The sequence below is a fragment of the Cavia porcellus genome, unplaced genomic scaffold, assembly GCF_034190915.1.
Source record: "Cavia porcellus strain 051 isolate PalLab524CR breed Dunkin Hartley unplaced genomic scaffold, mCavPor4.1 scaffold_3, whole genome shotgun sequence".
NCBI lineage: Eukaryota > Metazoa > Chordata > Mammalia > Rodentia > Caviidae > Cavia > Cavia porcellus.
Window position 1 is genome coordinate 50,063,150 of NW_026947486.1, and position 27,416 is coordinate 50,090,565.

Below are 27,416 nucleotides of genomic sequence, written 5' to 3' on the forward strand. Positions count from 1 at the left end.
ATGCAACCTCAGCAGTCAGCAGCAGTATAAAGGAGGACAAGGGGGCGCGCCTCCCAGACGCAGAGTAGCTTGTGATTGGCTCTCACTGCGGAACCTCGGAAACCTGAATGTGAGGACCTTAGGGATCCACAGCTGCCGCCCCCCGCAGCAATCTAGAGCGCGGTTTTAGTCCGACTGGAGGCGGAGGCGGTGGCGGGAGCGGGAGGAGTGGTGGAGGCGGCAGGTAAGATGAATGGGGGAGATCTTGCGGGGACTTTGTTCTACTGTGCTTGGTGTCTCTGGCGTGAGGGGTGGAGAGGCTCATATTTAGGGTATAGTGTAAGGCGAAAAGAACAATGGAAGTGACGTCTAGTAACCAGGCTTTCCTTCACCCTAGGACGGACAGTCTTTATTTATTTATTTATTTATTTTTGAGTCACAGACAGGAAATTGAGGAAAGTGAGTCTTTTCCCCTCAGCCAATCTCTCCTTCCCTTAGCCCAGAATCCCAGGGAGATAGAGCCGTCGTTGAGGCCGTCGGGGTTTAGGGTGACAGGAAAATGGCGGAAAACAAAACGTTGACGTGAATAATACTGCAGCTTTCCCTTGGCATTTTTTCTCAGCGACCCCCCTCCCCTAATTTTTTGACTCGCGATCCCCTCCACGTTGACCACATCTCCTGCCTGGTGCTTATAGTAACCTTTGGAGGGCACTAGGGTTGGCAGCATTTGCTAGGAGGTGGCACCAAATCAGGCATTTTATGGAATGGGGGATAGAAGCGGTTTTAGCCAAGGTAGGGGGTGGGGATAGGGGTGGCTGTGTGCAGCAACTGTCGCTTCCACTAAACACCACCATTTTAGTTCCCAGCAGTCTCCCACGTAGCACGACAAAGTGAGCCAGAGGAGGCTTAAGGGGCTGGGCAGCACAGCATGTGTAGCTGCGGTGGCGACCGCTGCACCAAGGGGTACGAGGGAGGAGGGAAAAGGTATTCTTGTCTCCTAGATCTCTTTCGCATTGCAAAGGCTCTCTTGTTTGGTTTAAGATGCAGTCAGGTAGGTAATATCTTAGAGGGCACGCGTGTTCATTCTGCTTAAAATGATTGAAGCTTGGAATGGTCGCGGGAAAGGGAGACTTATGCGGGAAGAGGTCTGCGTCCAAAGCTGCAACGCTGCTACTTGCCAGGGCTCCTTTGTCTCCTATCTCTGCAGATACTACTTTCACGTTGTCTTGCTTTGCCGCCTTACCATTTTTCTCCTTTCACCTTGTTGGCATCATTGAGAAGGTTTGTCCTGAATGAGCTATGTTTAAAGGAAACAGATGCGAGTTAATTTTGTGTGTGTGTGTGGTTTCTGCTTTCCATGCATCCATGGAAAGATGTTTACTTGAAGCTTATTTGGTAGGTTGCCTTCAGTTAGTAAGGTTGTGGGATAAGACTCCAGAAGACTGAGAAGTCTGGTGTCTATTGATTATTGAATACTTAACACACTGCTGTTTCCTACTTCATTTATTATTGATCTTGTCTTCTATATGGGAAAACGGTGCTCCAAGTTTTATTTGATATTCGTACAGTGTGATACTTCCCTAATAGTGGCACTAATGTGTTATAATTTTTATACTTCATTGAATAGCAGGGAAGATTTTTCTTATGGATTTGGCAAGGATAAACCTTGCCCTTGGTTCTTTTACTTTGCAAAATGATGTGTTGCTAGTGATTTTAAAAATACGTTTTGTTGAAGATTTTGGTTTGAGTCTTTGAATTCTAAATAATAACATTGCTTATGTCATAGTAGTATGTTGTTTCTATTGGCATCCTTTTAATCGATTTTTAGGTAAACATAGATTTGAGCTTACGATTTCTTCCCAACATCACCTTGTAAGTTGAAGTCTGAGGAAAAATATTCTTAACTTATGTAAGAGATTGGATGTAAAATATTTTAAAATATCTAATTTTGAGTGTATTTTTACAATAGGTAAAGAGAATGTTTTCCCAAAGAAAATAACATAATTCAGAAGAAAAAAAGAAATTGCTGCAGATTTTACTTTATAATATGTAAGAAAGTCTACAGTTTCTTCAAACCACTCAATAAAGGTCATTAACAAATTACATTTACTCTTTTACTTAGCACTTATATGTTTTAAGATATTTGTAATTTCATTAATTACATGATAAAGAAAACAGTTGATCAAGTACAAATCCAAAGAATACACTGTATTAAGGTATAAAAGTATGTTCTTATGACATTTTAGTTGATTTGTATAAATATACAGATAATTTATTATGAACTCTCTTGGCTTCTTGACCTCACTTTATATGACAGCAATGGATATTTGAAAAAACAGAATACAGCTAAGAATTTTTAAAAATAATTAACTTTGTTCATTATACATAAAATAATTGTGTCCAAATCCCTTGATGCATAGAGCTATATCACTTAATGTTGAAACATATTTATGCATTCAACTCTAATGTTGATAAAGAGTTACTCCGTGGGACTCTTCCAGCACTTGTATTTCTCTGGACCAGTGGTGGTGAACTTTTGGCATGTGTACCACAGTGGGCTGTTTGTATCACTTAAAACTCTAAAAGGTTCACCATTACTTCTGTAGACCTTTAAAGCAAGAAAAAAATTATCTTAGTAGTCCCCCAGGACTTAAGCATACATTTTGTCTTACATGACAACTTCCTAAACCTTGCTTTATGGATATGTGACTTCATCTTTTTTTTTTTTTTTTTTTTTTTGCTGTATAGCTATTTATTAAACACTTTTAAGTGAAAATGAAATAATTTTTTTCTGAAATTGATATTTTTGATTGATTTACTTGGAATTTTATGTTTGATGAGGAGGTGCACATATTCAATTTTAATTCACAGATTGAGTAACAACATCTGATTTTCTGTTCCCTGCTGCTTGATAAGTATAGGATAATTCATTTGATTTAAATAGATTAAATTTGTTTTCAAAATCGTGAGGCCAGCATGATTTTAGTAATCACTGCTGAAAACAATAAACTGTATAATTACAAGAGAATGATTTGCTCAAAAAAACAACTTGCTAAATGTTTGTATGTGTTTGATTTTTTATCTTTTTCATATTTAGGAAGCAGTCATGTTTCATGAGTCCTCAAAACTGTGAGACAAGTGAATGAATGTAGTAGAGTGAGGCCAGAAGTGCTTACTGGTTCAAAGAACTCCAGGGAAACTGGGATAGAACCTTTACATTATAAGTAGAACCCCAAGAGCCAAAAGTGAATACAAGTTTACCTGCAAAGGTCCACAGGAGAGCTGATCTGGGTCTGGAAGAAATGGATGCCAACCTTTGGATGAAATTCACTAATTCTAGACATCTGAGTCCTCTAGTAATGTATAAATATTTGAACTATTGTTTGTTGTCATCTTGTTCTTTTTCTTCTTGTAAAACCTGTATTTTAACTGGAACTACAGTGCCATTTGCATTTTCTTTTTTTTCTTTTCTTTTCTTTTTTTTTTTTTTTTTTTGCTTGCTTTGTCACTTCTCTATGGTTCATCATACTGTGCCTTATTCTTCATTATCTTTTGTTTTCTTACCCCTTGTTTTATTTATGATTGTTATATAAAATATATAATCAAGATTTTGGATTTTTTAATAATGATTTTTACATACCTGGTTGAGGGGCAGTTGTATTTTTTGTTACTGAAAATAACTGACTTTGGGCTGAATGAATTTCCACTTTTTAAAACCATTTCTTTTTTTACAGGTATTTGTAAATGCACTTTGCTAAGTATGGACTCAGTTGGTGGAAGTCTTGGGATGCACACATCAGACTCTAGAATGGCCCATACCATGATTATGCAAGATTTTGGTAAAGCATTTTCTGTGTTTTTTTTTTTTTTTCTTGTTTTAAAAGTAAGAATTTTCTAAAACACAAAAATAAGTTAAGGAATAGGAGAATCACTATGAAAAGCATGATTTTACAAGGAAAAAAATTTGTAGAGCTTATTAAAGCTATGTGTCAGTGGTCTACTTAAGATCGTTTTCACAATTTGTAGGAGAGTTGATGTAAGGAAACTTGAAATATAGAGATGTTACTGGAAATGAAAAGGTCAAGTTGTATAAGAAATTGCTTAATAAATTTACAAAATTACACATTTTGGTAGTATTTATTTGCTCCCACATCTAGGAAATGTTAAACTGGCTTTCTCAAAAACAGATAAATTGTAAATAAAGTTGGAAAATTAAATACTTCAGTCAATTCAGCAAAGTTAGATGCTTGTAAAGTAGTATAAGCAAAATCATGAACTCAGTAATTAATTGTATTTTAATGCTATTTCTCAGAAAGTTATTATCAATAGCATGCACTTCATCTTTTTTTTAAAGAAAATACTTATATTTGTGGCCACGATTTTACATAGCCTATTAACAGAAGTCATTTTAGTGATGATATGAAAAAAATCCATTGATAGTCAACAAGGAAACTGAATTTGGGCTGGGTGGGTGTGAATTACCAAGGATATAGTGATATTTGAAATGAGAGGCAGGGATGGGATCATAAGACTTGAAGGTAAGATAGAACCTAAAACAGAGAAGACAAGTGGAAAATTAGGACAAAAACCAAACAGGAAACAAAGTATATAGAATAGAATGTTGAGCTTATAATGAGAAACTAGAACTAGTAATACTTTGTCAATTAACTAAATGCCACTGATGTTTTTGGATAATAAGGTTGAATATATCATTTGGTTCCCTATTGTAAAGTCTATAGTTACAAAAAATTCTAATAACTGGCTTCATTCTTATCTGAAACGTTATTAGTGGCTTCTGAATTCACTTTTATAATGAAGGACTTAGACAAAATAACATTTATAGTGCTCTCCATTTCTATGATTATCTCACATTTCTACCAAATAAGTATAGTTTGGCATGACAAAATTTAATATGGTAAGATTTCAGATGACTGTAGCTAATTGATGATACTGAAATGAATTATGGATTTATCCTCCTGAAAAAATAATTAGATTGTATTGATTGTAGATGACTTAGATGGATGTGAACAACTTATGTTATATACATATATTAAAATGTGATAAAACCCATTATGTGTAATTTATACGTATAAATAGAAATGATTCAGGGCAGAAAGAAGTACAGGGGTCAATTCTAAAAGAAAGTCTACAGAGCTATAGAATAAGAGATTATAGGAGATTACATGTTTTTTTATGAATTCTTAGCATGTGAGTTGATAGTTTTTAGAATACTATAACTCTTTCAATACACCAAGTAACTTTTGGTTGAAACATCTCCTCTGCTACCTTTTAAAATGGAAGTAATTAGTATTTTCTCCACTTAAAGCAAAATATTACCTATTTTGTAGCATTTGGTAATGTGCCAGTGCTATCTTCAGTCCTGATGATGTTTCATATTAGCAAATAAAGTGTGATTCCTTTCAAAGGATGCTTATTTATGGTAAATATTTACTTGGCATTCCACTTGATTTCCTTTCCATTATTCTTTCTCAATATCTTGAAGTTTAATTGACCCTTTATTACATCTAAGATTTTATTTCTCTTTAGTTGCTAGGGTAATAGAATGTAGATTCTGAAATATTTCTTATTTATGAAAAGTGATAGACAACTATAGTGAATGTTTAAATCAAAAATATATTTTACAGTAAAAGACAGATTGCCATTAATCCTCCTCAAAATACTCTCCCCCTTGCTTTGAACATATTTATTCCATTGTTCTTGCTACTTTCTGAAGCACTTCTCCAGGACCTCTTTTGTGAAACTCTTTGACTGGTGTGTGATCAAAAATACGGTGAATACTGCGGCCAAGTGCCATCCAATGGAAAGGAAAGTTCATAAAAATATTACAGTGTGCCTTCATCCAACTTATTCAAAAGATCTGGCACCAGAGGACTTCTAACTTCCTCCCAAAGTCAGAATGCTTATGTAAGGAAAACATTTTGAATTGATTCAGGACAGCAAGGCATACCGACAGTACAACTAAAAATAAGACTTCTGAAACAGCTTCAGAAAATGGGAAATATGATGGGATCAGTCTGTACAAAGTGAGAGGGAGAATTTTGAAGGAGATTAGTGACAATGTACTTGTTCCTGTAATAAATTTTTAAAATGTGAACATTCACTACATTTTTATCATCATACAGTTTCCTTTCTTTTTATTGAGATATAATTCATATATATTATCATTCAAGCATTTTAAAGAATTTGAATGAATGATTTATATATTCAGAGACTCATGAAATCATCACCATTGGCTAATTTTAGAGCATTTCATTATCCTGTTAAAAAAGAACTAATACTCATTGGCCATTATACCCCATGCTTTCTCCCCACCGGCCCTAGCAATCACTAATCTACGGATTTCCCTATTTTGAGTGCTTTACATATAAGTGGAATTATATAATATATGATCTGCTGTGTCTAACTTCTTGCACTTACTATGTCTTCAGTGTCATTCAGGTTGTTACAACAGTACTTCACTTTTTAGTACCAAATAATATTCCAAAATACACGTGAACCACATTTTGTCTACCCATTCATCTGTTGCTGGATTTGGGCTGTTGAAATATTTTTAGTGGGTTAGAACAATTTCGATTTTGACTTAAAGCGTTACATCCTAGAATGGTGCTTTTGGAGATGTGTGTCAGTGTGCCAAAGCATACTTAAAACCACAGGTTAGATAGTGTTTCCTTCATTTGAATTGGAAATAATACACATACATGCACATATTTACACATAATCACATAAATATATTATAGACTGGAAAGCAAAAATTTTATTCATTAAACCCTGCTATTATAGAAGTGATAAAATGGAAAATTTTGAGAATTACTTTTTTAATAATTGTTTTTATAGTATCATTTGAAATTCTTTCTAAAATGAATTTCATAAAGAAAGGTTATTTATCAAGAAAGAAGCATAAAGCCACAGTTTTTGTTATGTACCTCTTTATAATCCATCTGCCTAGAAGTATTTTTATTTACTGCTTTTTTGAAGGGATGTATTCTTTTTATAATTCTGTTTGTATTTATTAAATTAAAGTGTATAAATTGATGTCAACTGTTATTTTCATAGTTTGGTAAGACTGTCTTAATTTACAATGAATTCAGGATTAGCCAATATAACTAATACTCATTTATAGTTAGGTATGATATTGATATAAAATACATTAGGTTTTCATTCATACTTGGTAAATAGATGCTGAAATTTGAAAAGAAGGAATTCTTTCTATATTTGATATGGGTACAACTTCATATATTCATGTTTCTATTTTTGTATATTTTATGAAATACAAGGTGTTAAATGAGTCTGAACCTAAAGAGGGCTTTATTGAGAGGAATTTTGTAAAGTTTAGTTTTATTTAAAAAGTTGTTTTATAACAAACACACTATCTTCTGTTTAGTTTATTCACCTGTTAAACATTCCAAATTTAATTAGAAATTGGGTATATTTTCTTTAACATTTTGTTAACATCAAAACTTAGATACTTGCAACTCCTTAAATTAATGATTTTTGTGAAACATTAAATTTAGTATACACAGTTTTAACCAAATAAATCCACTATCTATCAAGATCTATGAATTCTATAAGGTTGTTATAGAATGTTGAAGTTATGGGTTGATACTTATGTACAGAATGTGGAACACTACTTTGGAATATATCAAGCCAATTTATTTTAAAGAGTAGTTCAGATTTAAAATTTTACAACATTATGCTTTATTTAACAACTTTGCTGGTATTGCAATGTAATGGTTTTCCTTAGAATCTGTGACTTTGAATTTAATAGTTTTTTAAAGGATTTTAATATTTCAAAAAGTTTGTGTTTTGGAATTTAATTATCAAAATAGTTTTAGATATTAGTCTAAGACAGATCTAACAAATAACAAATTTTATTCTGTCCTCTGGTGAAGTTCCAGATAATCATATGTGAATGTAATAACTTTAATAAAATAGAAAATACTTGTAACTAGAACTTGTATCTTAATGTTCTTTATGTCATTAATGTCATGCTTTTATTTTTTTTCTTATCATTAATAATCTAAACTAGTAGGACACATTTTTGGTGCTATGTAGTTCTGGTTACTAAAATGTTTAAAATTTAAGTGAGTTTTTAATGTGATTGTTTTTCTTTACTAAATCTGTTCTACTATTAGTGCTCCATGGTTAAGGTATAAAACAGTTCTAGAGTAAGCAAGCAATCTCTGGTAGGCAAAATTTTTTAAAAAAGCTAGTCTGGATTCAATCCATGAATTCAGTTTTAAATTTGAAATGTGAGCAAGCTTGTTTAAATTTATAAACCGTAGTTTCTCCACTTACAAATAGCACTCATTTTACACAGTTGTTCTGAAGATTGAGATTTTACATACACATGTATATGGGTTGCTTGATGCATTGCTAGTGATTACAATGAATGTACAATAAATAAATGACCTTGTTTAGGAATCCAGTGAAAAGTTACAGACAAACTGATAAGGGGAAAGGGCACAGTTTAGTAGCTGACATATTGGTTTTTGTTCTGAGTAATCTACCAGTTCCTTGTGGTAGATTTATCGATTCTTGGTCTGAGTTCATTAAAATCATTGGTTGAAGATACACAAAATATTAAATTTATTTTGATTCATGTACAGTTTATTTTGACCTGTAAGTTTCTACTGCAGACTTGTACTGCTTTATAGAAAATGTTCATTAGATGGAAAGGGTTTCTGTTGAATTATTTCATGTAGATTAATTATTTTAGCCACGTGTACAAACCCTGTTAACTTATTTCACCACATCATGGTGGCATAACTTAGAATTTCTTACAAAAAGTGTTTATGCTCATATAGTATTTATAAAGCAGGTAGGAGTAGTGTTTAATGTGTTGCTTAAAAAGAATTAATGGTTTGTTCCTGTTTAACATTTACTATTATCAAACTGAATTTTAGTCTAAAATAAGTAGGATTTTTCCTTTAAGTTACATGTAAAAAGATATCTCTTGTATTTGGCTATAATAATACCTGTATCTTAAAAAGTTCAGAAACTCTCATGTTTATACTTCATATTTTATAATTTAATATTTTATTAATTCATTTAAACAGTATCTTCTATGTGTCCTTCTATTTTCAGTTTCACTTTTGAAATAACTTTAGACTCACAGGAAGTAGGAAAAGGTATTACATGGAGTATCAGTTACCCTTTACTTAATCTTTCTCCATGGGAGGCATCTTATGTAACTTTTTGGAACAATATCAAAACTGGAAAATTAACATTGGTGAATTACTATTAACAAGAACTAGAGACGACATTCAGTTTTCACAAATATTTATGTTTGTAAAATATATATATAGTAACTATACAGTTTTGTCCCACACATATATACATGTAAACACCATCACAGTGAAGATACATAATTTTTCTGTCACCTTGTTTATTCATATTCCTCCCCACCTTTGGCAGCTGCTAATGTTTTTCATTGCTAAAGTTTTATTATCATAGGAATATTATATAAAGATTCCATTTATATATTATGTAATGCAATAGTTGATTTTTTTCAGTTACAGTAGTTTTCTGGGCATTCACTTAGATTGTTGAATGTATCAATAATTTGTTGCTTTTTTTTGCTGAGTAGTATTCCATAGTCAGGTTATACCAAAGTCGGTTTAATCAACTATTTAGTGGACAAAGGATATTTAGATTCTCTCCAAATTTTTGCTACTATGATTAATAACTGTTCTTTACTTTTATGTACAGTTTTTGTGTACATGTATATTTTAAAAGCCATAGATTCCAATTTTTGGTTTGTATAGTGAATGTGTAGCTTAGTAATACATTACCTGCCAAACTATATTCCAGAGTCTGTTAAAGTTTTACATTCCCATCAGCAACATACAGTATGATAGATCGAGTTCTTCTATGTCCTTGTCAACAGTACTGTTACCAATTTTTTAAATTTTAGCTGCTTCCATTGGAATGTAGTGATGTCTCATTATGACTTATATTTGACTAGAAAGTAAAGTACATTACTCTTAAGGTCTTAATTTAGATTTTACTAGCATGTTTTTATCCAACTCTCCCTCAATTCCTAGTTAATGGTGATTTTTATTACATTTAAATTGTCAGCATTTTTGAATGGTATATTTGGCAAGGACTATCTAATATTTAAGAAATACACATTTTATAGTATTTTATAGATTCAATACAGTACTTTTAATTAATAAAATAACTTTCCTTTTTTGGATAATTGTTTGTATTGTAGTGGCTGGAATGACTGGTACTGCACATATAGATGGAGACCATATTGTTGTTTCTGTTCCTGAAGCAGTATTAGTTTCTGATGTTGTTACGGATGATGGGATAACTCTCGATCATGGCCTCGCAGCTGAAGTTGTCCATGGGCCTGATATTATTACAGAGACTGATGTAGTAACAGAAGGTGTGATTGTTCCTGAAGCTGTACTTGAAGCCGATGTTGCCATTGAAGAAGATTTAGAGGAAGATGATGCAGATCACATCTTGACTTCCAAACTAATTACAGAAACTGTTAGGGTACCTGAACAAGTTTTTGTGGCTGACCTTGTTACTGGTCCTGGTGGACACTTAGAACATGTGGTCCAAGACTGTGTATCAGGAGTGGACTCTCCCACAATGGTATCAGAGGAAGTTCTTGTAACTAATTCAGATACAGAGACTGTGATTCAAACATCTGGGAGTCTTCCTGGTTCTACAGTTACTATAAAAACTGAGGATGATGATGATGATGATGAGGATGACGACGACGATGATGATGATGATGAGAAGAGCACTTCTGAAGACTATTTAATGATATCTTGTAAGTGAAAATTAAAATTCGTAACTACTGAGGTGATTCACATATAATCAGAGGTGAAATGTATAGCCAAGACAAGTAATAGGGCCAATGTTTCTAAAAAATAATTTCCAGTAATTTCAGAGGTTCATGGTGAGAAGCTTTTTTCAGTTTATAGTTATTTTTAATTTACTCATTGAAATTTCATAAAGTATAATAATTAAATTTGAGTGTATTATAAGAGAGATGTAGATGTGAAGACTCAACAAGCATATTAATTGGTAAGAAAAAATTAGTGGTAAATATGTAATAGCTTTAAATAGTATCTTCATGGTAGAACTGCTTTCTTTTTAACTTGATGAACAATTGTCATTATTTTTGTGTAGGAATGCCAGAATAATATGTTAAGAAATGTTACATTACTTTTATTAAATCCTTGCAAATTAAACTGTAAACTCGGATCCTGTTCTATAGCTTTCCTTGGGTTTGTATGCTATTGGAGTGTATGTGTGTGTTTAGTCTGTGCAAAACTATTTAACGTGTTAATTTCAGACTCCTTTGAAAGCCAAAAGCACTTCTTCTGAAGGAAAAAAATAGATTTATTTTCTTCTCATTTTAAGAAATAAGTCTTCCAGGTCTTCAGTAATAAAATCCTTATGATATGCTATTGATATAACTTGAGAGATAGATGACCTTGTTCTTTTTAAATTTGAAGAGTTCATCATACATTAACAGTGAGGTAGACTATTCATTTTTACAGGGAAGATTTTTGTTGTTTTGTTTTTAAAAATGGAAAAATTATTAGGAAGGAAATTTCCAGATACAGTGCATGTGTGCATGTATAGAGTAATTGTTAATTGTGAATAAGTGATTTTAAAATTAAAAACAAATTTATATAAGTTTATATAATTTTAAAATATGATTTTGAAATCTAGTGTTTTAAAATTTTCTTCTGTCAGTACTTTATAAGCTGAATGTTTATATTTTTGAGAGAATGATTTAAGCCATTAAACAACCATACAATTGTCATTACCTATTCTTGAATAGATATGGATTACTAAAGCAACTCTATGTTTACACTCAATCTGACATTTATTTATTTATTTATTTATTTATTTATTGGTACCTGGGATTGAACCCATGACCTTGTGCTTGCCAGGCAGGTACTTACACCACTGAGCTAAATCCCCAGCCCTTAACCTGACATTTGAAAAATGTGTGTGCAGTAGTATAAACTGATGTGGTAAAAAAGTTGGTTGTCTTTCTTTACTAAAATACGTTCAATACGCACTTCCAATGGATATTCATTAAATTATACTGTGGTATTATAGTGGTCTGAAATTTAAACAGTATGTATCTGAAATAGTCAAACCTTATATTATCTTTTGTACTGTAATTATATCCAAACATTTCTGGAATATTTTAAGTTAGAATGTCTAACTTCATAATTATTTAGCATATGGTTAAATACAAAAAGTTCTTTTCTGGTCTAATAGAAGGAGACCGACAAATTAAAAAGAACATTGCTCAAGTATTATTAGAATATGTATGATGTAATTTTAGGGAAACTTAAACTGAGAATTAATTATACTTTAACCATTAGTAAGAGAAAAAGTTACTTCTTAAAAATTTAATTAAATTTTATTTTATATTGCAGTAGATTCTCTTATATAGCTCATTCCACTATCTATATATTTGGCCTTTTGTAATTGTTATATTACTTAAATTAAGAAATATTTACTCTCCATTTTCTTTCATTTTCATCTCTTAATAATCTTCACTTATTTTCATTACCTCTTAGTTTCTTTTGGCTATTAAACATTCCAATAATTGGAGAATAAATTGTTTTGAGAAACTCATTCTTAAATCAAGAGCTTCTCTTTTCTGTTTTTTGAAAAATAGAGATTTTCAAAATATCTAAGTTACATTTGAGGACACAAAATAAAACTTTGTCTTGTTTCTCAATCTCCAAATAGTCGTACAACACAATTTAATTAGCTGAGTTTTAGAGATAGGGAGTTTGTCTTCTGCCAGTGTTTGAGGTGCCTCTGAGTTTAATCCAAGTAGAGGCTAAATTTTCCAAATTATTCATGTTACAACATGGTAAGCTCTCCTCCATGTTAAATAACATCAAAATTAATATATCTTTCTAATGCTATTCTAGATATGCTTATCTTTAAAAGTGTTTAAAACCTACAAGACATTTATGGATGATTTATTTCTTTGGTGAAGAGCTTCACTGCAACAGGAAAGTTCTTTTGTAATAAGCCACTGTAATATTTTAAAATGACTATATTTTATCTAAAGCAAAATACTGTGGTATGGAGAACTCATGCAAATATCCCGTTTCATGGGTAAAGGAAGTTAACACCTTTGAGAGTAGTTCAATGTAATTATTTTATTGAGGTATAATTTAGTCATACATTTCAATTTATACATTTGAAATGTATAAATTTGTGTTTTTTTAGTATAGTCTAGAGTTTTATACCCAACACCACAATCAGTTTTAAAATATTTTAATTACATGAAAATGAAACTCTTACTGTAAAAGTTAAACCTCATGCCAGTCACACCCAGACAACCACTAACCCATTTTATAGATTAATAAATTTACTTGTCCGTCACATTTCATATAAATAGAATTGTATCATGTGTGGCCTTTTATGCTTGCCTTATTTCACCATTTTTAATGTTTTAAGAGGTCATTTAAGAGGTCATACCATATATCAATACTTTATTCCTTTTTTGTTACTGAGCAAAAAAGAATATACCACAATTTTAAAAATTCATTGATCAGTTGATGGACATTTTGTTTGTTTCTATTTCTTGACTATTATGAATAATGCTTTGAATATGTGTGTGCATGTTTTTTTGTGAGTATATGTTCACTTCTTTTGGGACAGAGTGGCATACCTTTGAAATTTAAAGGTGACTCATGTTTTTTTTTACATTGTGAAACAAAATGTTTTGAACATTGCTTAATACTATCTCTGTAGTACTTAAGTATACTGTCTAGTTATTCTTACCTGACATATCATTTTGGTAGATGCCACATAAGAGAATTTAAAAAGACTATTTAGCTTAAAAGGAACTGCTATATTTTGCATTTTGCTAAGAGCTTTAATCAAATAGTGCCAATGAGCTGTAAAAGAATATACAATATTGAAAAATACCTTGTGCTGTTGGCAAACAATGTACCTCGCTCTTTTATAATTAATGCTAGTAGAATTCTGTGATATTACATTACCCACTTGAGTGGAGTTGAATACTCTATGTTCCTTAAAGTAAAAGAAAGGTTAAACTTGAATTTTAGGTATTTTAAGTATTACTTGCAGTAAGAAGACACTTTGAAGATTTACATATTTCTAAAGTCAGTTAGTGGCCTATTGCATCTATATTACCTTTGTATTTTCTGTAAAAGATATGAACTACATTTTTTTGGTCATGTCAAAGTTAAACCTCATGCCAGGTTTTACCTCTGCAAATTGCACATCAACATGCTTAATAATTTTATTATCTGTGAATTTGAAATACACAAATTTAATTAGTACATTTTGAAATTATTGATTCTGAGAACTGTGAGAATAATGAATACATTAAATGATGGACCTTAATAAAAGGTAGAAACAAATTAGAATAACAACAATAATTTCAACTGTACTTAAAAGTAAAATTAATGTGCACGATTCAGAAATGGCCAAAAATATATATTTTATTTCGTGGGATTTAATTTTTCTGAATTACAGTTTTAATTCAGCTTGGCCTATGCATTGGCCCACAAATGTATAATACAAGTACTATTTATGAAATGAGACTTTTTGTTTTATTAATTTACTATTACTCTGAGCTAAGACATTAATATTTCATATACTTTGAAGGTTTTTGTACATTCTATGTCTATTTCCAAGAACAAGAAAGCTATTTTTTCCTGAACACTTAACCCTTAATTTTTCTATTATCTCTTACTTTATTCAACATAGTTTATAGAAGAAGCTATATTAATATTAAATCCAATAATGTTAACTACGTCATCATCTGTTTTTCTTTCATTTTATTTTGTTCCAGTGTTGCCCTGAAGTTGCCAAAAATACATAAGGTTATGATGGGAAGAAAAGTCTATTTTTTATTTGGATTTTTCTTGCATAGATGATGAAGTATTCACACACCTTAATAATATGGCATCATTTATATTTAACCAAAAAGCTAAAGTAGCTTTGCATTGTAAAATGATTTTCTGAAATGTATTTTGCATTTTGAAAGGCCAAAATAGTAATTTTAAAGTTGTATATGTCAAACATGAAATTGAAGTAGATAAATGTGACCTTTGACCCATTTATTCTTGCTAAAAATTTTGAGTGCCAAGTTTGTAAGTTTTCAGAGCTACTTTATTCTGCTTTTCTTTGTTCTAGCATGTTAGGTATGTTCAAGGGCTTCAGTATTTTATGTTTCATATGGATAGGAGGGAGGTGTGGATTTTTTCCTAATAGTATTGACATTAAAATGGTAGACATACAATATTCAGGGAAAATATATTGCTTAAATATTACTTGTGGCCACAGGACAAATTTTATTAATTTAATATATTGCATAATTCACATATAATATTCATAAGACTACATAGTATCCTTAAAAGACTATAGCATAAAGAATAAAAATTTGCAAATATAATTAAAATTTAAGTGAATAGTTGAATACTTGAATAATTGAATATTTCTGCTTTACCTTTTTTTGAAAGAAATTTAACAGTGGTTGTTATATTGCATATTGTTATCTTTTTTCAAAGACAGAAACAAAGAAAATAAAATTAAAAATAGAAAAAAGAAAATATGTAGAACAATATAGAATTCAAAAAATAATATAAAATCGCTAGGTAATACATTACGCATTGTCATCTTAAAAAGAGTTGCCAAAGTCACAAAGTCAAAGCATAAAAAGTGGCTAGACACTCAAACATTGTTAATACAAACCCTTCTGCTCAATGATCTAACAGGAATTTAGTAGTATAGTCATCTATCTTACACACTATGCATACCATTGTATCCATTAGAGCGTTTTCCTTCCCTTTTGCAATATCTATTATACTTTTGGATCCAATTAATCTGTCTGTTTTTACTATTTTTTACACTAGAGAGACAATATGGTATTTACTGATGTGAGTTGTTTATTTCACTTATGAGGATATTCTCAAGTTGCCTCCCTTTACATATAAAGTCCTCAAGATCATCCTTTTTATAGCTGAGTATTATTCCATTGTATAAAAATATGATATTTTTTCATCCACTCTGTGGTTGATGGGCATTTTGGTTGTTTTCAAGTTTTAACTATCACAAAAATTGTGCTGCTGTGAACATGGGTGCACATATATCACTATTTCAATTTTTCCTGGAAAACACCTAGGAGGGGAAAAGCTAGATTGAATGAAACTGCCTCTTATGTGATTTTTTAATATGCATTGAAACATCAAGTTTTTTAATACAGTAAAAGATTTATCCACTTGGGTATTACCCTTGAATATGATTTTGAAATAAAACATATATTGCTGAGTTTAGATGATCATAAAGTTTGTGGTTTGAAGTTATCTGCCATTTTGACTCAAAAGAAGTTATAGTCATAAGATTTTATTTTTATAGTGCTTTATGAAGAGCTGCTTCATATAAAAATCATTTAGACGTTCTGTTATTTCTGTTTAAATCCTGAATCTCATGTCAATTGATTTTAGAAATAACTGCATTTTAATTAGGGAGTTGTGTGAACTCAGCCTATTTTATTAGTATGCATTTTATCTTTTTAATGTTTTTGTCCCACAAATTTTGCTAATGGAGACTTAAATTAAAATCTTGATTTTTTTATTTGTTTGCTTTTTGAGATAAGGTCTTACTAATTTAGGCTGGCCTTGAACTCACTATGTAGTGCAGGCTACATAATACATTGTAATTCTCTTTATTTGCTCCTGAGTGCTGGAATTACAGATGTGCATTACCATGCACAACTTTAAAATAATGAAAGTGATAAATTTTGCATAAAGATTTGAAAATGATGGCATATTATGTAATCTTTCCCCAAACCATTCTAATTAAACTATGTGATTATTTCCTATATATAAAGCGTACTTTTAATATTTATAATTGTGATTGTGTACTGTATGTTGATATTATGTACCATTTATCCATGAAACGTCCCATTTTTAATGGCTGCATTAAGAGTCACCAAGTGAATATAATGTGTAGGCGATCAACACATTATTTTACCTTGAACTTAATGCTTAACTAAATATTAGTGTCAGTGGAACTTTTTGGCTGAAATATATTCCTCTTTATATTTTACAGTGGATGATGTTGGGGAGAAATTAGAGCATATGGGGAATACACCTTTAAAAATCAGCGGTGATGGTTCACAAGAAGATGTTAAAGAAGATGGTTTTGGTTCAGAAGTAATAAAAGTGTATATATTTAAAGCAGAGGCTGAAGATGACGTTGAAATAGGTACAAAGACTTAATTTTATTTTTTAATTTATTTTTGATTTTTATTTTCAAGAGAATAAAACCGAACAAAATAAAATGGAATAAAGCCAATCAAAATAAAACAATGAACGTGACACAAGATTTCAAAACAAGATAGTGGGAAACAACAATGGCTACCATAATGCCTTTTTATCTTTAATATAGCTGCCCATACATCAGACCTAATAAAATCAAACAAAACAGAACAGAATAACACCAATCAAAACAATACAAATCAATGCAGGATTTCAAAACAAGGTAATAGGAAATCAACAATGGCTACTATAAGGACTAATTTTATTTTATTGCTGTACTCAGAATTCTTGTTTTGGCTGGAGATTATTCTAACATTATCAAGTGACAGACTTTTATAGGCTTTTTGAATGGTGCATTTTAAAAAAAATTATATGACTATAAACATGAATGTTTTTGATTCTTTCAAAATTTTGAAATGAGTTAATAAGAAATTGGTTTAGAACATGAAATTATAGTGAGTGGTAACAGCATGGATTCTGGAGGCAAGCTGTTTGGATTGTAATCCTAGTTCTTCCATTTCACTAAGAAACCTTCAGTCAGTTACTTAATGTTTGTCTACCTTTTTTTTCTTCTCCATAAAATGCCCATAATGTTAATAATTACCAAATAAAGCTATTATGAGAGACAGATGAATAAATATATGTAAAAGACCTGACCTAGATAGTGCTTGGCATATAAGTCCGATCTAAGTGCTACAAATTGTTACTTCTCTGATAACTAAAAATGTTAAAGTACAATTTATATGGAAATTATCTTGAAACCTTGAAATTTATTTTGGAATTTAAAAATTTCTAAAGGCAAATACTTCTCTTATGTCCTTGTTAACTTAAGGATTTATTCCATGGTATTTCTTTATTTTGACATTTGTTTTAATATTCAAGGTGGAACAGAAATTGTCACAGAGAGTGAGTACCCCAGTGGACATACTGTAGCTGGAGTGCTTGACCAGAGCCGAATGCAGCGGGAGAAGATGGTTTACATGGCAGTTAAAGATTCTTCTCAAGAAGAAGATGATATCAGTAAGGCAAAAAGGGCATTGTAGGGGAACCTGTGTGCTTCCATCATGCAGTTATAAAATACAAGCAATCTCACGGTTAGAAGCACTATACAAAAACACAGTGCAATAAAATAAATCTGATCCTGAAATTGAAATATTTAAAAGCGAATAGTCCTGTTGACCATTCATGTATTGTTCAAATCAGCAAATATAAAATACTATATTTGAGGTGATATACTTGTAATACAAAGAGGAATGGTACATCTTCTTAGCTTAATAGAACTCACAAATACAGTGGGAATTGTATTGATGTGTATGTTATTGGATATGTTGTATATGTATTATCTCATTTAATCCTCACAATTCATCCCTGAATAGATGGTATTATTCCTGTTTTATAGAACAAAAAATAATTGGGAGTATAATTTTCCAAGGATTTTTCCAGTATTATCTGAGGAAGGTAGGATTTGAATTTATATCTGTCTAACTCCAGTGCCAGTGTTCACTCCACATTGCAGTGAGCACTGTTGGCCTCTCTGGATTCAGCAGTAAAAGGGCTGTTTATTCTTCTGTTACTGAGAGGTTAGCTGTGTAAGTATTCATTCACGCCATTCTGTCAGGGTCTTGATACATGATGTTGTTGGTAGCTTTCAAATAGTTGGTTTTTAGAGTTTCTTGGGGCTGAATATGACAAGGTAAAAGAAAGTTCCTTACGTTTTCTTTCCTATCATGATGCATGTTTCCTTAAGAGGACATTTTACACTCTGCCTACTTTCTCCTTATCTCACTATGCATTCTGTCTCTAAGACTACTGCTGTCTCTTTGCCATGCTGAAAAAACACTGTATTGTTTTGCAAAGAGGAACAAGAACATCCATTTTAGAGCATTACCCTGACAGTAGTGAGCTTTACTTATGCTGCATTGATATCTATTCCTCAAGCTTTCTTCTCTAGAAGCCACATGGTGTTGAATTCTACCCCCCAAAGATCAGTTGTAGTACAGCAAAAAGTATCAAAATGTTTGAAAAGAAAGGAATTAGGAGAATAATTCAATGAAACAGTTTTTTTTTTTAACTTACATTCTTTAAATCTTTATGTTTTCAAAAACTCACTGGTCAGGAAAGTGGCATACTAGGAAGTGGAGGACAGGTTTAGGTTAGCTGATGATAGATTTCCAGGGGGATGTGGAAAAATGTAGATCAGTGTCTTTGAGAGAAAGAAAACTTGGGAGAAGGACACTTTTTCACCTTTATTACCTTATTTTGTCCACAGAAAACAGAAAATCCCAATATATGAATCAAAGGAAAACTCAAATTTTTAAATTCAAGTCAAATTTCTATTTTACATGTTAAATGTACACAGCTTCTTTTACATAAAGTAGCTCACTAGATTTAAATATTTTTTACCATAGTACTACTGTTTTTTAAGTAAGCCTCAAATAATCCTTTTTCTTAGCAATCTCTTATAATCCAGCTCCTTAAAGGGTGTCCACATATTATTAAACAACAGCATTTTATAATTATACATGTATATATATTTTTTAATTATTTTATTTTTTAAAAAATAATTACTAGTATTTTTATTATTTTTCAATACATAGTACTGCATATACCATGTGGGATAACATAACTGTAGTATTGTGTCTATGGGAAATATTCCCTGAGTTTCAAAGAACTGTGAGGCAAATATTTGGAAGACAACCCCTTTTATAGAATTATAATGCACGATGGGTTGTAAAATTAGCTAGTATATATCAAGGGCACATGTTTTATACAATTAAAAAGCCATTTTCATAGGACTTGGTTTTAAGAGGAGAATAACAATTTTAGTAAATGATTGTCTCCTAGTGGCACTACCCTCCAAAAGTGCCTAAAATAAAACTTACAAATTTTTGATTTAACCAAACTGAAATCTTAAGAGTTGAAAGATTTAAATTGTTTGGAATTTTTACCCATATATTAAATATTTGGGGATATAAACAAGCGATTATTTCTAAAATTTAGGTTGCGCTGAAATAGCAGATGAAGTTTACATGGAAGTCATTGTAGGGGAAGAGGAAGGAACTTCTCTCCCTGAGATTCAGCTTGAGAACTCTGATGTTAATAAAACAATTGTCCCTGTTGTCTGGGCTGCGGCATATGGTAGGACACTGGCATTTTTCAACTGATAAGTACACAACATATGTATTTAATCAGCCTTTAAACCATTAAATATGCTGTGCTAATGCCACCATGAATTGGCTAGTATAATGTTTTTCTGTGCACTGATTCATCTCTAGTTACTTTACATGATTTTTCTGTCACATATTTTGTATTAAAGTGAACCTTGCTTAATGCATTTCAGTATGATCTATTTTAAATCCTACCTGTATAAGTGACTGTTATAAAACATTTAATTTTCCTAACATAGATATTCCTCTTTGAAAATTCATCTTTTCCCTTTTGGAAAAAGTTATTTCAGTTGGTAGTACCACATATCATAAGATTGGGGGTTTAGAAAAGAGACAAATTCAGGTGTGCTCTTCTAGAAAGTATGTAATAAAAGGTAAATTTGTCAAGTTATTTGTTTACATCATCTGATTTGTATCTCATTCCTATCTGGTGTACAAGATGTTCCAGGTATACTCTTTGAAAAATTGTGGTGTTCAAATGCGTTAATTTTGTCTAAACTTGGTTTTCCCAAAGGGTCATTCATTTAACGGTCATTTGCTAAGCATTTTCAAAGTGAGGTGTCCTCTGCAGAAATAGTTACTCAGTTTTTGTATAAAATGTAAAATTCTTTCTAAATATTACCAAACCCAAGGATGCTCATGACAGTTTTTATTTTCATTGTATGAAATTGGCTCATGTATGAGAATAGAAGAACTCAACAAAATTTTATGTAATTCAAAGAATGGTAGGCAAATTGAAACTTTGGTAGATTAAAATATGCTATGTTAATAATCACCATTTTCAGCATATCAGTTTGTAATTAGCCTTTTTTTTAGGAGATGAAAGAAGAGTTTCCCGAAGGTATGAAGATTGTCAAGCATCAGGTGAGAGATCATTGCATGTGAGATATAAGTTAAATATCTAGCTTCATATTCCACTTGCTTTGCAAAGCTCCTTTTTTTTTTTAATTGGTACTGGGGATCGAACTCACGACTGCCTGCTTGCAAGGCAGGTGCTTATGCCACTGAGCTAAATCCCCAGCCCCATTCCACTTGCTTTGTAAAGAGTGATTAAATTGTTTCTGCAGATACATGTGTTGGATTATTACATGCCTGGTCATACCTAATCCAGTTACTTAGGAGTTTGCCTCTGTGAAGGATTAGTTTCTATTTGAACCTAATTATTTAAATCTGTCATTATATAGTTCATTATATATTATTAAATCTGTCATTATATAGATTTCTCACAAGATACAAGTATCAGGCAGTTTACTACATAGGGTATATGATAGTGCTGTGAAAACAATTATAAAATACAAATTATTTTTACTGAATAATAAAAATTACTCATGATATCTGCCATTTGCTAATGGCTTCCTTGGTGTGTAACTGTTTTCAATTTGCATGGCAACCAGCTGATTATATATAAGAATCCATGAATCCACTTTGTTTTTTAGTTTTAATACACTGTATATAGAGTTACTCGATAGGTATCTTTTTTTTTTCTTACACAAGGAGACTTTCTTATGACAAAGTGTCTAGTTGTTAATTTTTGCTTTTAAGAAGTATTTGATTCTACATTTAAATGTAGACTTTACAGAAATTTATGAGCATTATTTATCACGGGATATAAGCTAAATTGACAGTTTTGTAGGCATACATTTTAAAACTAAATTGCATGATACCATGGTAGATTTGTGTTTTGTTAAGGACATTGTTTCATATGCAGTGATCATAATGAAATTGCAACAGATTGCCTGCCTTATCAATTTTAATTCCTAAAATTAATCTTGATATTTATTATTTAATATTCTTCAAATCAGTTACACTATTTTAAAGCATATATGATTTTATTATATATATATATTATCATAGTTATGGCTATATTGATTCACACACACACACACACACACATATATATATATATATATATATATATATATATATATATCTTTCTAAAGCCCATTCATTTCATCAACCTCCACTGATGAGAAGTTGGTCTGATGCCAAGATTTGGTACAAGATTGTAAAATTGAGTTTCTTTTGTTACATTCATTTTATTAGTTTATGCATTTGCAACAATCAAATTGATATACTTTAACATATATTTCATGTGATGCACTTTTTAAAAAGTTTGCACAATCACATCACACGTCTGTGTGTGTGTGTGTGTGTGTGTGTGTGTGTATGTGTGAAAAAGACAGAATGTGAAGATAGGTATACACTTTGAAACTTACTATTAAGTAGAAACTTGATATCATGTCATATGCACTGATCTCTGGTAAAAGCAAAAAAGTATAAATATATTTAGTTTAATCATGTACCAATTTTTCCCAGGAAATCCTTTGGACTCAACATTAGAAAACAGAAGTAGCACAGCAGCACAGTACCTTCAAATTTGTGATAGCATTAACACCAATAAGATCCTTAAACAAAAAACCAAGAAGAGGAGAAAGGGAGAAACAAGGCAGTGGCAAACAGGTAAAATACTTTGCTTTATGAATACTATATAATAATTTCAGATGTGCAATTATTTTTGTAACCAAAGGAAAAAATTAGTTGCATACAGGGTAGTCATGCTCTCCATGCACCTATTTTTGTATGACATCATATGACTGGTACGTAATAAAACTACACTTGTTTTCCCCTTCTTTAAAGATGTTTTTAAAGAGATTTTAACATTGGTTTTAAAAATAAAGGGTGTGTTCACTTTGGCTTTCAAAGTACATATGATAGCTTTATGGCAGGTGAGTGGTGTTTAGTAATGTGCCCCTCATTACTTTTTACTGAATTACTTTCCTATACATTTGTTTAATGTGCATTTTTTATCTTACAGGATTTTATTCATCTAGTGTAGTTTCCTAATAGTGAATGTCAGCTAGTTTTGGCACCTTTGCTATAAAATCCTTTGAAGCAGTCTCAGCAAATGTCACAATTTCCTTTATTTTTTTTTATCTAGCTGTTATAATAGGTCCTGATGGGCAGCCCCTGACAGTATACCCTTGCCATATTTGCACAAAAAAGTTTAAATCCAGGGGATTCTTAAAAAGGCACATGAAGAATCATCCTGATCATTTGATGAGAAAAAAATATCAGTGTACAGATTGTGACTTTACAACTAACAAGAAAGTGAGTTTCCATAACCACTTAGAAAGCCATAAGCTTATAAACAAAGTTGATAAATCTCATGAATTTACAGAATACACACGAAGATACAGAGAGGCTAGCCCACTGAGTTCAAATAAACTTATTTTAAGAGATAAGGAGCCGAAGATGCACAAATGCAAATACTGTGACTATGAAACTGCAGAACAAGGACTGTTAAATAGACATTTGCTCGCTGTTCACAGCAAGAATTTTCCTCATGTTTGCGTTGAGTGTGGAAAGGGCTTTCGACATCCCTCTGAACTCAAGAAACATATGAGAACCCATACTGGTGAGAAGCCATATCAGTGTCAGTATTGTGTCTTCAGGTGTGCAGATCAGTCTAATCTGAAAACTCACATTAAGTCTAAGCATGGTAACAATTTGCCATATAAATGTGAGCACTGTCCCCAAGCATTTGGTGATGAAAGGGAGCTTCAACGGCATCTGGATTTGTTTCAAGGACATAAAACACACCAGTGTCCTCATTGTGATCATAAGAGCACCAATTCAAGTGACCTTAAGCGGCACATTATATCTGTCCATACCAAGGATTTCCCTCATAAATGTGAGGTCTGTGATAAAGGTTTCCATCGTCCATCTGAGCTCAAAAAACACAGTGATATTCATAAGGGTAGGAAGATTCATCAGTGCAGGCATTGTGACTTTAAAACATCAGATCCATTTATTCTTAGTGGTCATATCCTTTCAGTTCATACTAAGGATCAATCATTGAAGTGTAAAAGGTGCAAGAGAGGGTTCAGACAACAAAATGAGCTCAAAAAACATATGAAGACTCATACTGGAAGGAAGATTTACCAATGTGAGTATTGTGAATATAGCACTACAGATGCATCTGGCTTTAAACGACATGTGATTTCAATACATACAAAAGACTATCCACACAGGTGTGAATTCTGCAAGAAGGGATTCCGGAGACCATCAGAAAAAAATCAGCATATTATGAGGCACCACAAGGAGGCTCTTATGTAAGACATACATTTTAAAAAGCCATTTAGAAAATGAGATATGCCCCCTGGGAGGAAGACCTCACTGTTTCTTCTAGTTTCAAAACTTAATATTAAACCATAACTTTATTTGTGTTAAAGGTCTTAAAATATTTGAATTGATGGGGCAATCTCATAGCCCCTTGAAAATTAGAGTTTAAAAGCACCATAGAATGGTTGCAGAAAGATTTAATTGTCTTTTTAATAGTATTTTATGTATAATTAACATACAGAGAGGAAAATTAAATACAAACACCTTAATTGATCATACAAGAGACAAAAGTTTCTGAAAAGAGAGGATTTTAGCAATGCTTTATAGAAAGCAAAACCTCACTTTTATGCAATTTTAGAAACAGGGTGGGGAAATAAAATTCATCAGTCACTTAGTCATTGAGCCTTTTATATTGTAACTAGACGCTGAATTCCAAGAATGGCAAATGTTTTGTGTATTCATTATGGGAAATTTCACTGAAAAACAGGTTAGTGTAATTCAGTACTATAAAAAAACAAATTTCAGAGCTGCTAATATTTTATCACAGGTAAGACGTTTAAAATATAGAATTCTGTGCTGAAATCTGAGGCGAAGTCCTTAGGACTAAAGTTCCTTTTTTTTCTGATGTTCAAGTTGATTGTTGTTCAGTATTGCATATATGACAAAAGTATATTTGAGTCAAGTGTGGCTTTCTAAGATGAATACAACTGTAGTGTGGCAAACAATATCAGCACTATATTTCTTAATGATTTCAAGATTAAATTGAGAGAACACAATTTTCTTAAATATAATGTTTGGAGAGCTTTTTTAGGACAGTCTTAGCAAGTATGATTGTTCTACTCTTACTTGCTCTAATGTTTAAAGGTGCAATTTTATGCCATTATTGAAATTTTTGATTTTTAAAATCTGTATACCATGTTGTTAACATGCATTTTCAAATTGAGGCAGCATTTATGCAGTATTTAACAGAACAGTATGCTGCCAATAGAGTTTGGAGGTGGATATTCAGTTTACAGTGTATAAATTTAAAATATGCATCCTTTTAACAATGCTTTGTGTTAGCATGCTGCAAATCAAAGTGGCGCTTAATATTAAAAGCTGGTTTAGGGAAACTTAATGAAAATCCTGTTCATAAATATAATGCACATGATGTATACTTTTAAGTTTTAGTTGCTTCATGTTTATATTCCGCTGTTCAGCGTAATTTTACTTCATACTATATTGTGGTTTTGTGTTTTAAATACTGTTCACCTTTTTGTTTTTGCACCAGATAAGAATCAGTTCCTTAAGAATAAGTTTTTTTTATCTTTCCTAACTTCTGAATATTAAATTTGGAAAATCTAATAAAATTGTGTGTTATGTGACTGTAAATGATGTACACGCTGTAAAATAAGATTGTCACTGTTATGTGGGATTATTATTTCTCAGTGTTACTCATTGAAATGAGAATACAATAAAAAAGCATTTATTGCACTTCAAGGTATTATATGAGTTTATTTAAAGTTTTGTTGTAGCATTCATTCCTTATTAAAACACTTTTCACTTAAAACTTCTGTTAGCTAGTTTGGTTCTTTTTTAACATCTAGTTGAATTTTGTGCAGTAACAGCAAAATGGGCTAGGAATTTAAATGACTATGGTATGCTAATTCTTCAAGGATGCACAATGTTTGCTAAAACCATGGTGAAACATTATAAGTAAAATCCCCATTTTGAGACCTGCCATTAGTATTATGGAGAAAAGTTAAGGTTCTTAACCTGTTTACATGACATAGTCCTTGGAAATGAATAAATATAATTATGTTTCTAATATATAGACAAAAGAAGTACTGATTGCAGTATTTAGGAAAGATTGTTTCAGTTAACCAGCCTTCAATAAAATTCATATTACTAGATACATAAAACTATTAGTTAAAATCTGTCAATTGAATTATTCTTTAAAAAGAGTCATTAACCAAACAAAAAGAAACCTATTAGATTTACATGTTAAGATTAGTAGTTCTCAGGTGTAATTTATCTGGAAAACTAACATGAATATTCTAATTCAATTGTGGTGCCTACAATTTTGCATTTCCAGCAAATTTACACATGTTGCTACCATATGAGTATGTTAAAACAAAGCACTCTGTGTAATTCTGGCATACTTCTGTGTTTCTACTTAAACAAGTAAGAAGGGGTGAGTAGATAGAGGCAATCCTTAGAGAGTATGTCATTTGAGTTGAGTGGCAAAGAGGAGCTAGTTACATAAAGTTCTTGTGGAAGACCAGGGCAGAAAAATCTATAAATATAAATAGCTGGAAAGGAACAAGCTTTCGGTGAATAACTGTGAGGGTCTGAAACGAGTTAGGACCTGTGAGAAGTTTAAAGTGCAAAGCCTTTTAGGAGTTTTGAGAAAAGAGTAATATGTTACTATTTATATTTTTGAAGATGACTCTGGAGGCTAGATGAAGAATGCATTGCAGAATTTCTGAAGGACACAGAGATCTATGTTAAGATGTCATTTCTGTTATTCATGGTTACATTGGAGCAGGATAAAAGTGGACAGATTTTCTTAGAAATTAGGCCTAGAAAACTTCAGCCCAGGTAAAACATGAATCCAGTTCAAGTTACAAATGAAGTACTACCTTAAAATTATAATTTTACTGGCGCAAACTTTCCTTATGTGCATGATAGCTTCCATCTAAAAATGTAGAACTGCAGTTCAAAGTACCTTCACGAGAAAGACAATAAATTGAAATTAATGGAGAATCATTTTTCCAGAACAGTTTAGGGCTGTTACGTCCAAGCAGACAGTTTTGTCTACTTGTCACTTGTAAATAGCTTAAGGCATGAC

At 31.6% G+C, this 27,416-nt stretch overlaps 1 protein-coding gene across 7 annotated transcripts; it reads left to right on the top strand.

Moving 5' to 3' along the window:
• Znf711 (zinc finger protein 711) lies at positions 1–26,059 on the top strand. Of its 7 annotated transcripts, none has more exons than XM_063246157.1 (11): positions 1–223; positions 1,949–2,067; positions 3,077–3,335; positions 3,714–3,818; positions 10,214–10,786; positions 17,089–17,244; positions 18,180–18,317; positions 20,298–20,435; positions 21,281–21,328; positions 22,781–22,924; positions 23,643–26,059. In XM_063246157.1, exons 4-11 carry the CDS (start codon positions 3,740–3,742, stop codon positions 24,578–24,580), a joined length of 2,214 nt encoding a protein of 737 aa, XP_063102227.1. In that variant the 5' UTR covers positions 1–223; positions 1,949–2,067; positions 3,077–3,335; positions 3,714–3,739; the 3' UTR covers positions 24,581–26,059. The 7 variants fall into 7 exon arrangements, with proteins under 7 accessions (XP_063102227.1, XP_063102225.1, XP_063102221.1 ...); XM_063246155.1 differs by having other exon boundaries at positions 2–223; positions 3,077–3,340; positions 23,403–26,059; XM_063246151.1 differs by having other exon boundaries at positions 2–223; positions 23,403–26,059.
• Positions 26,060–27,416: the final 1,357 nt, after the last annotated feature.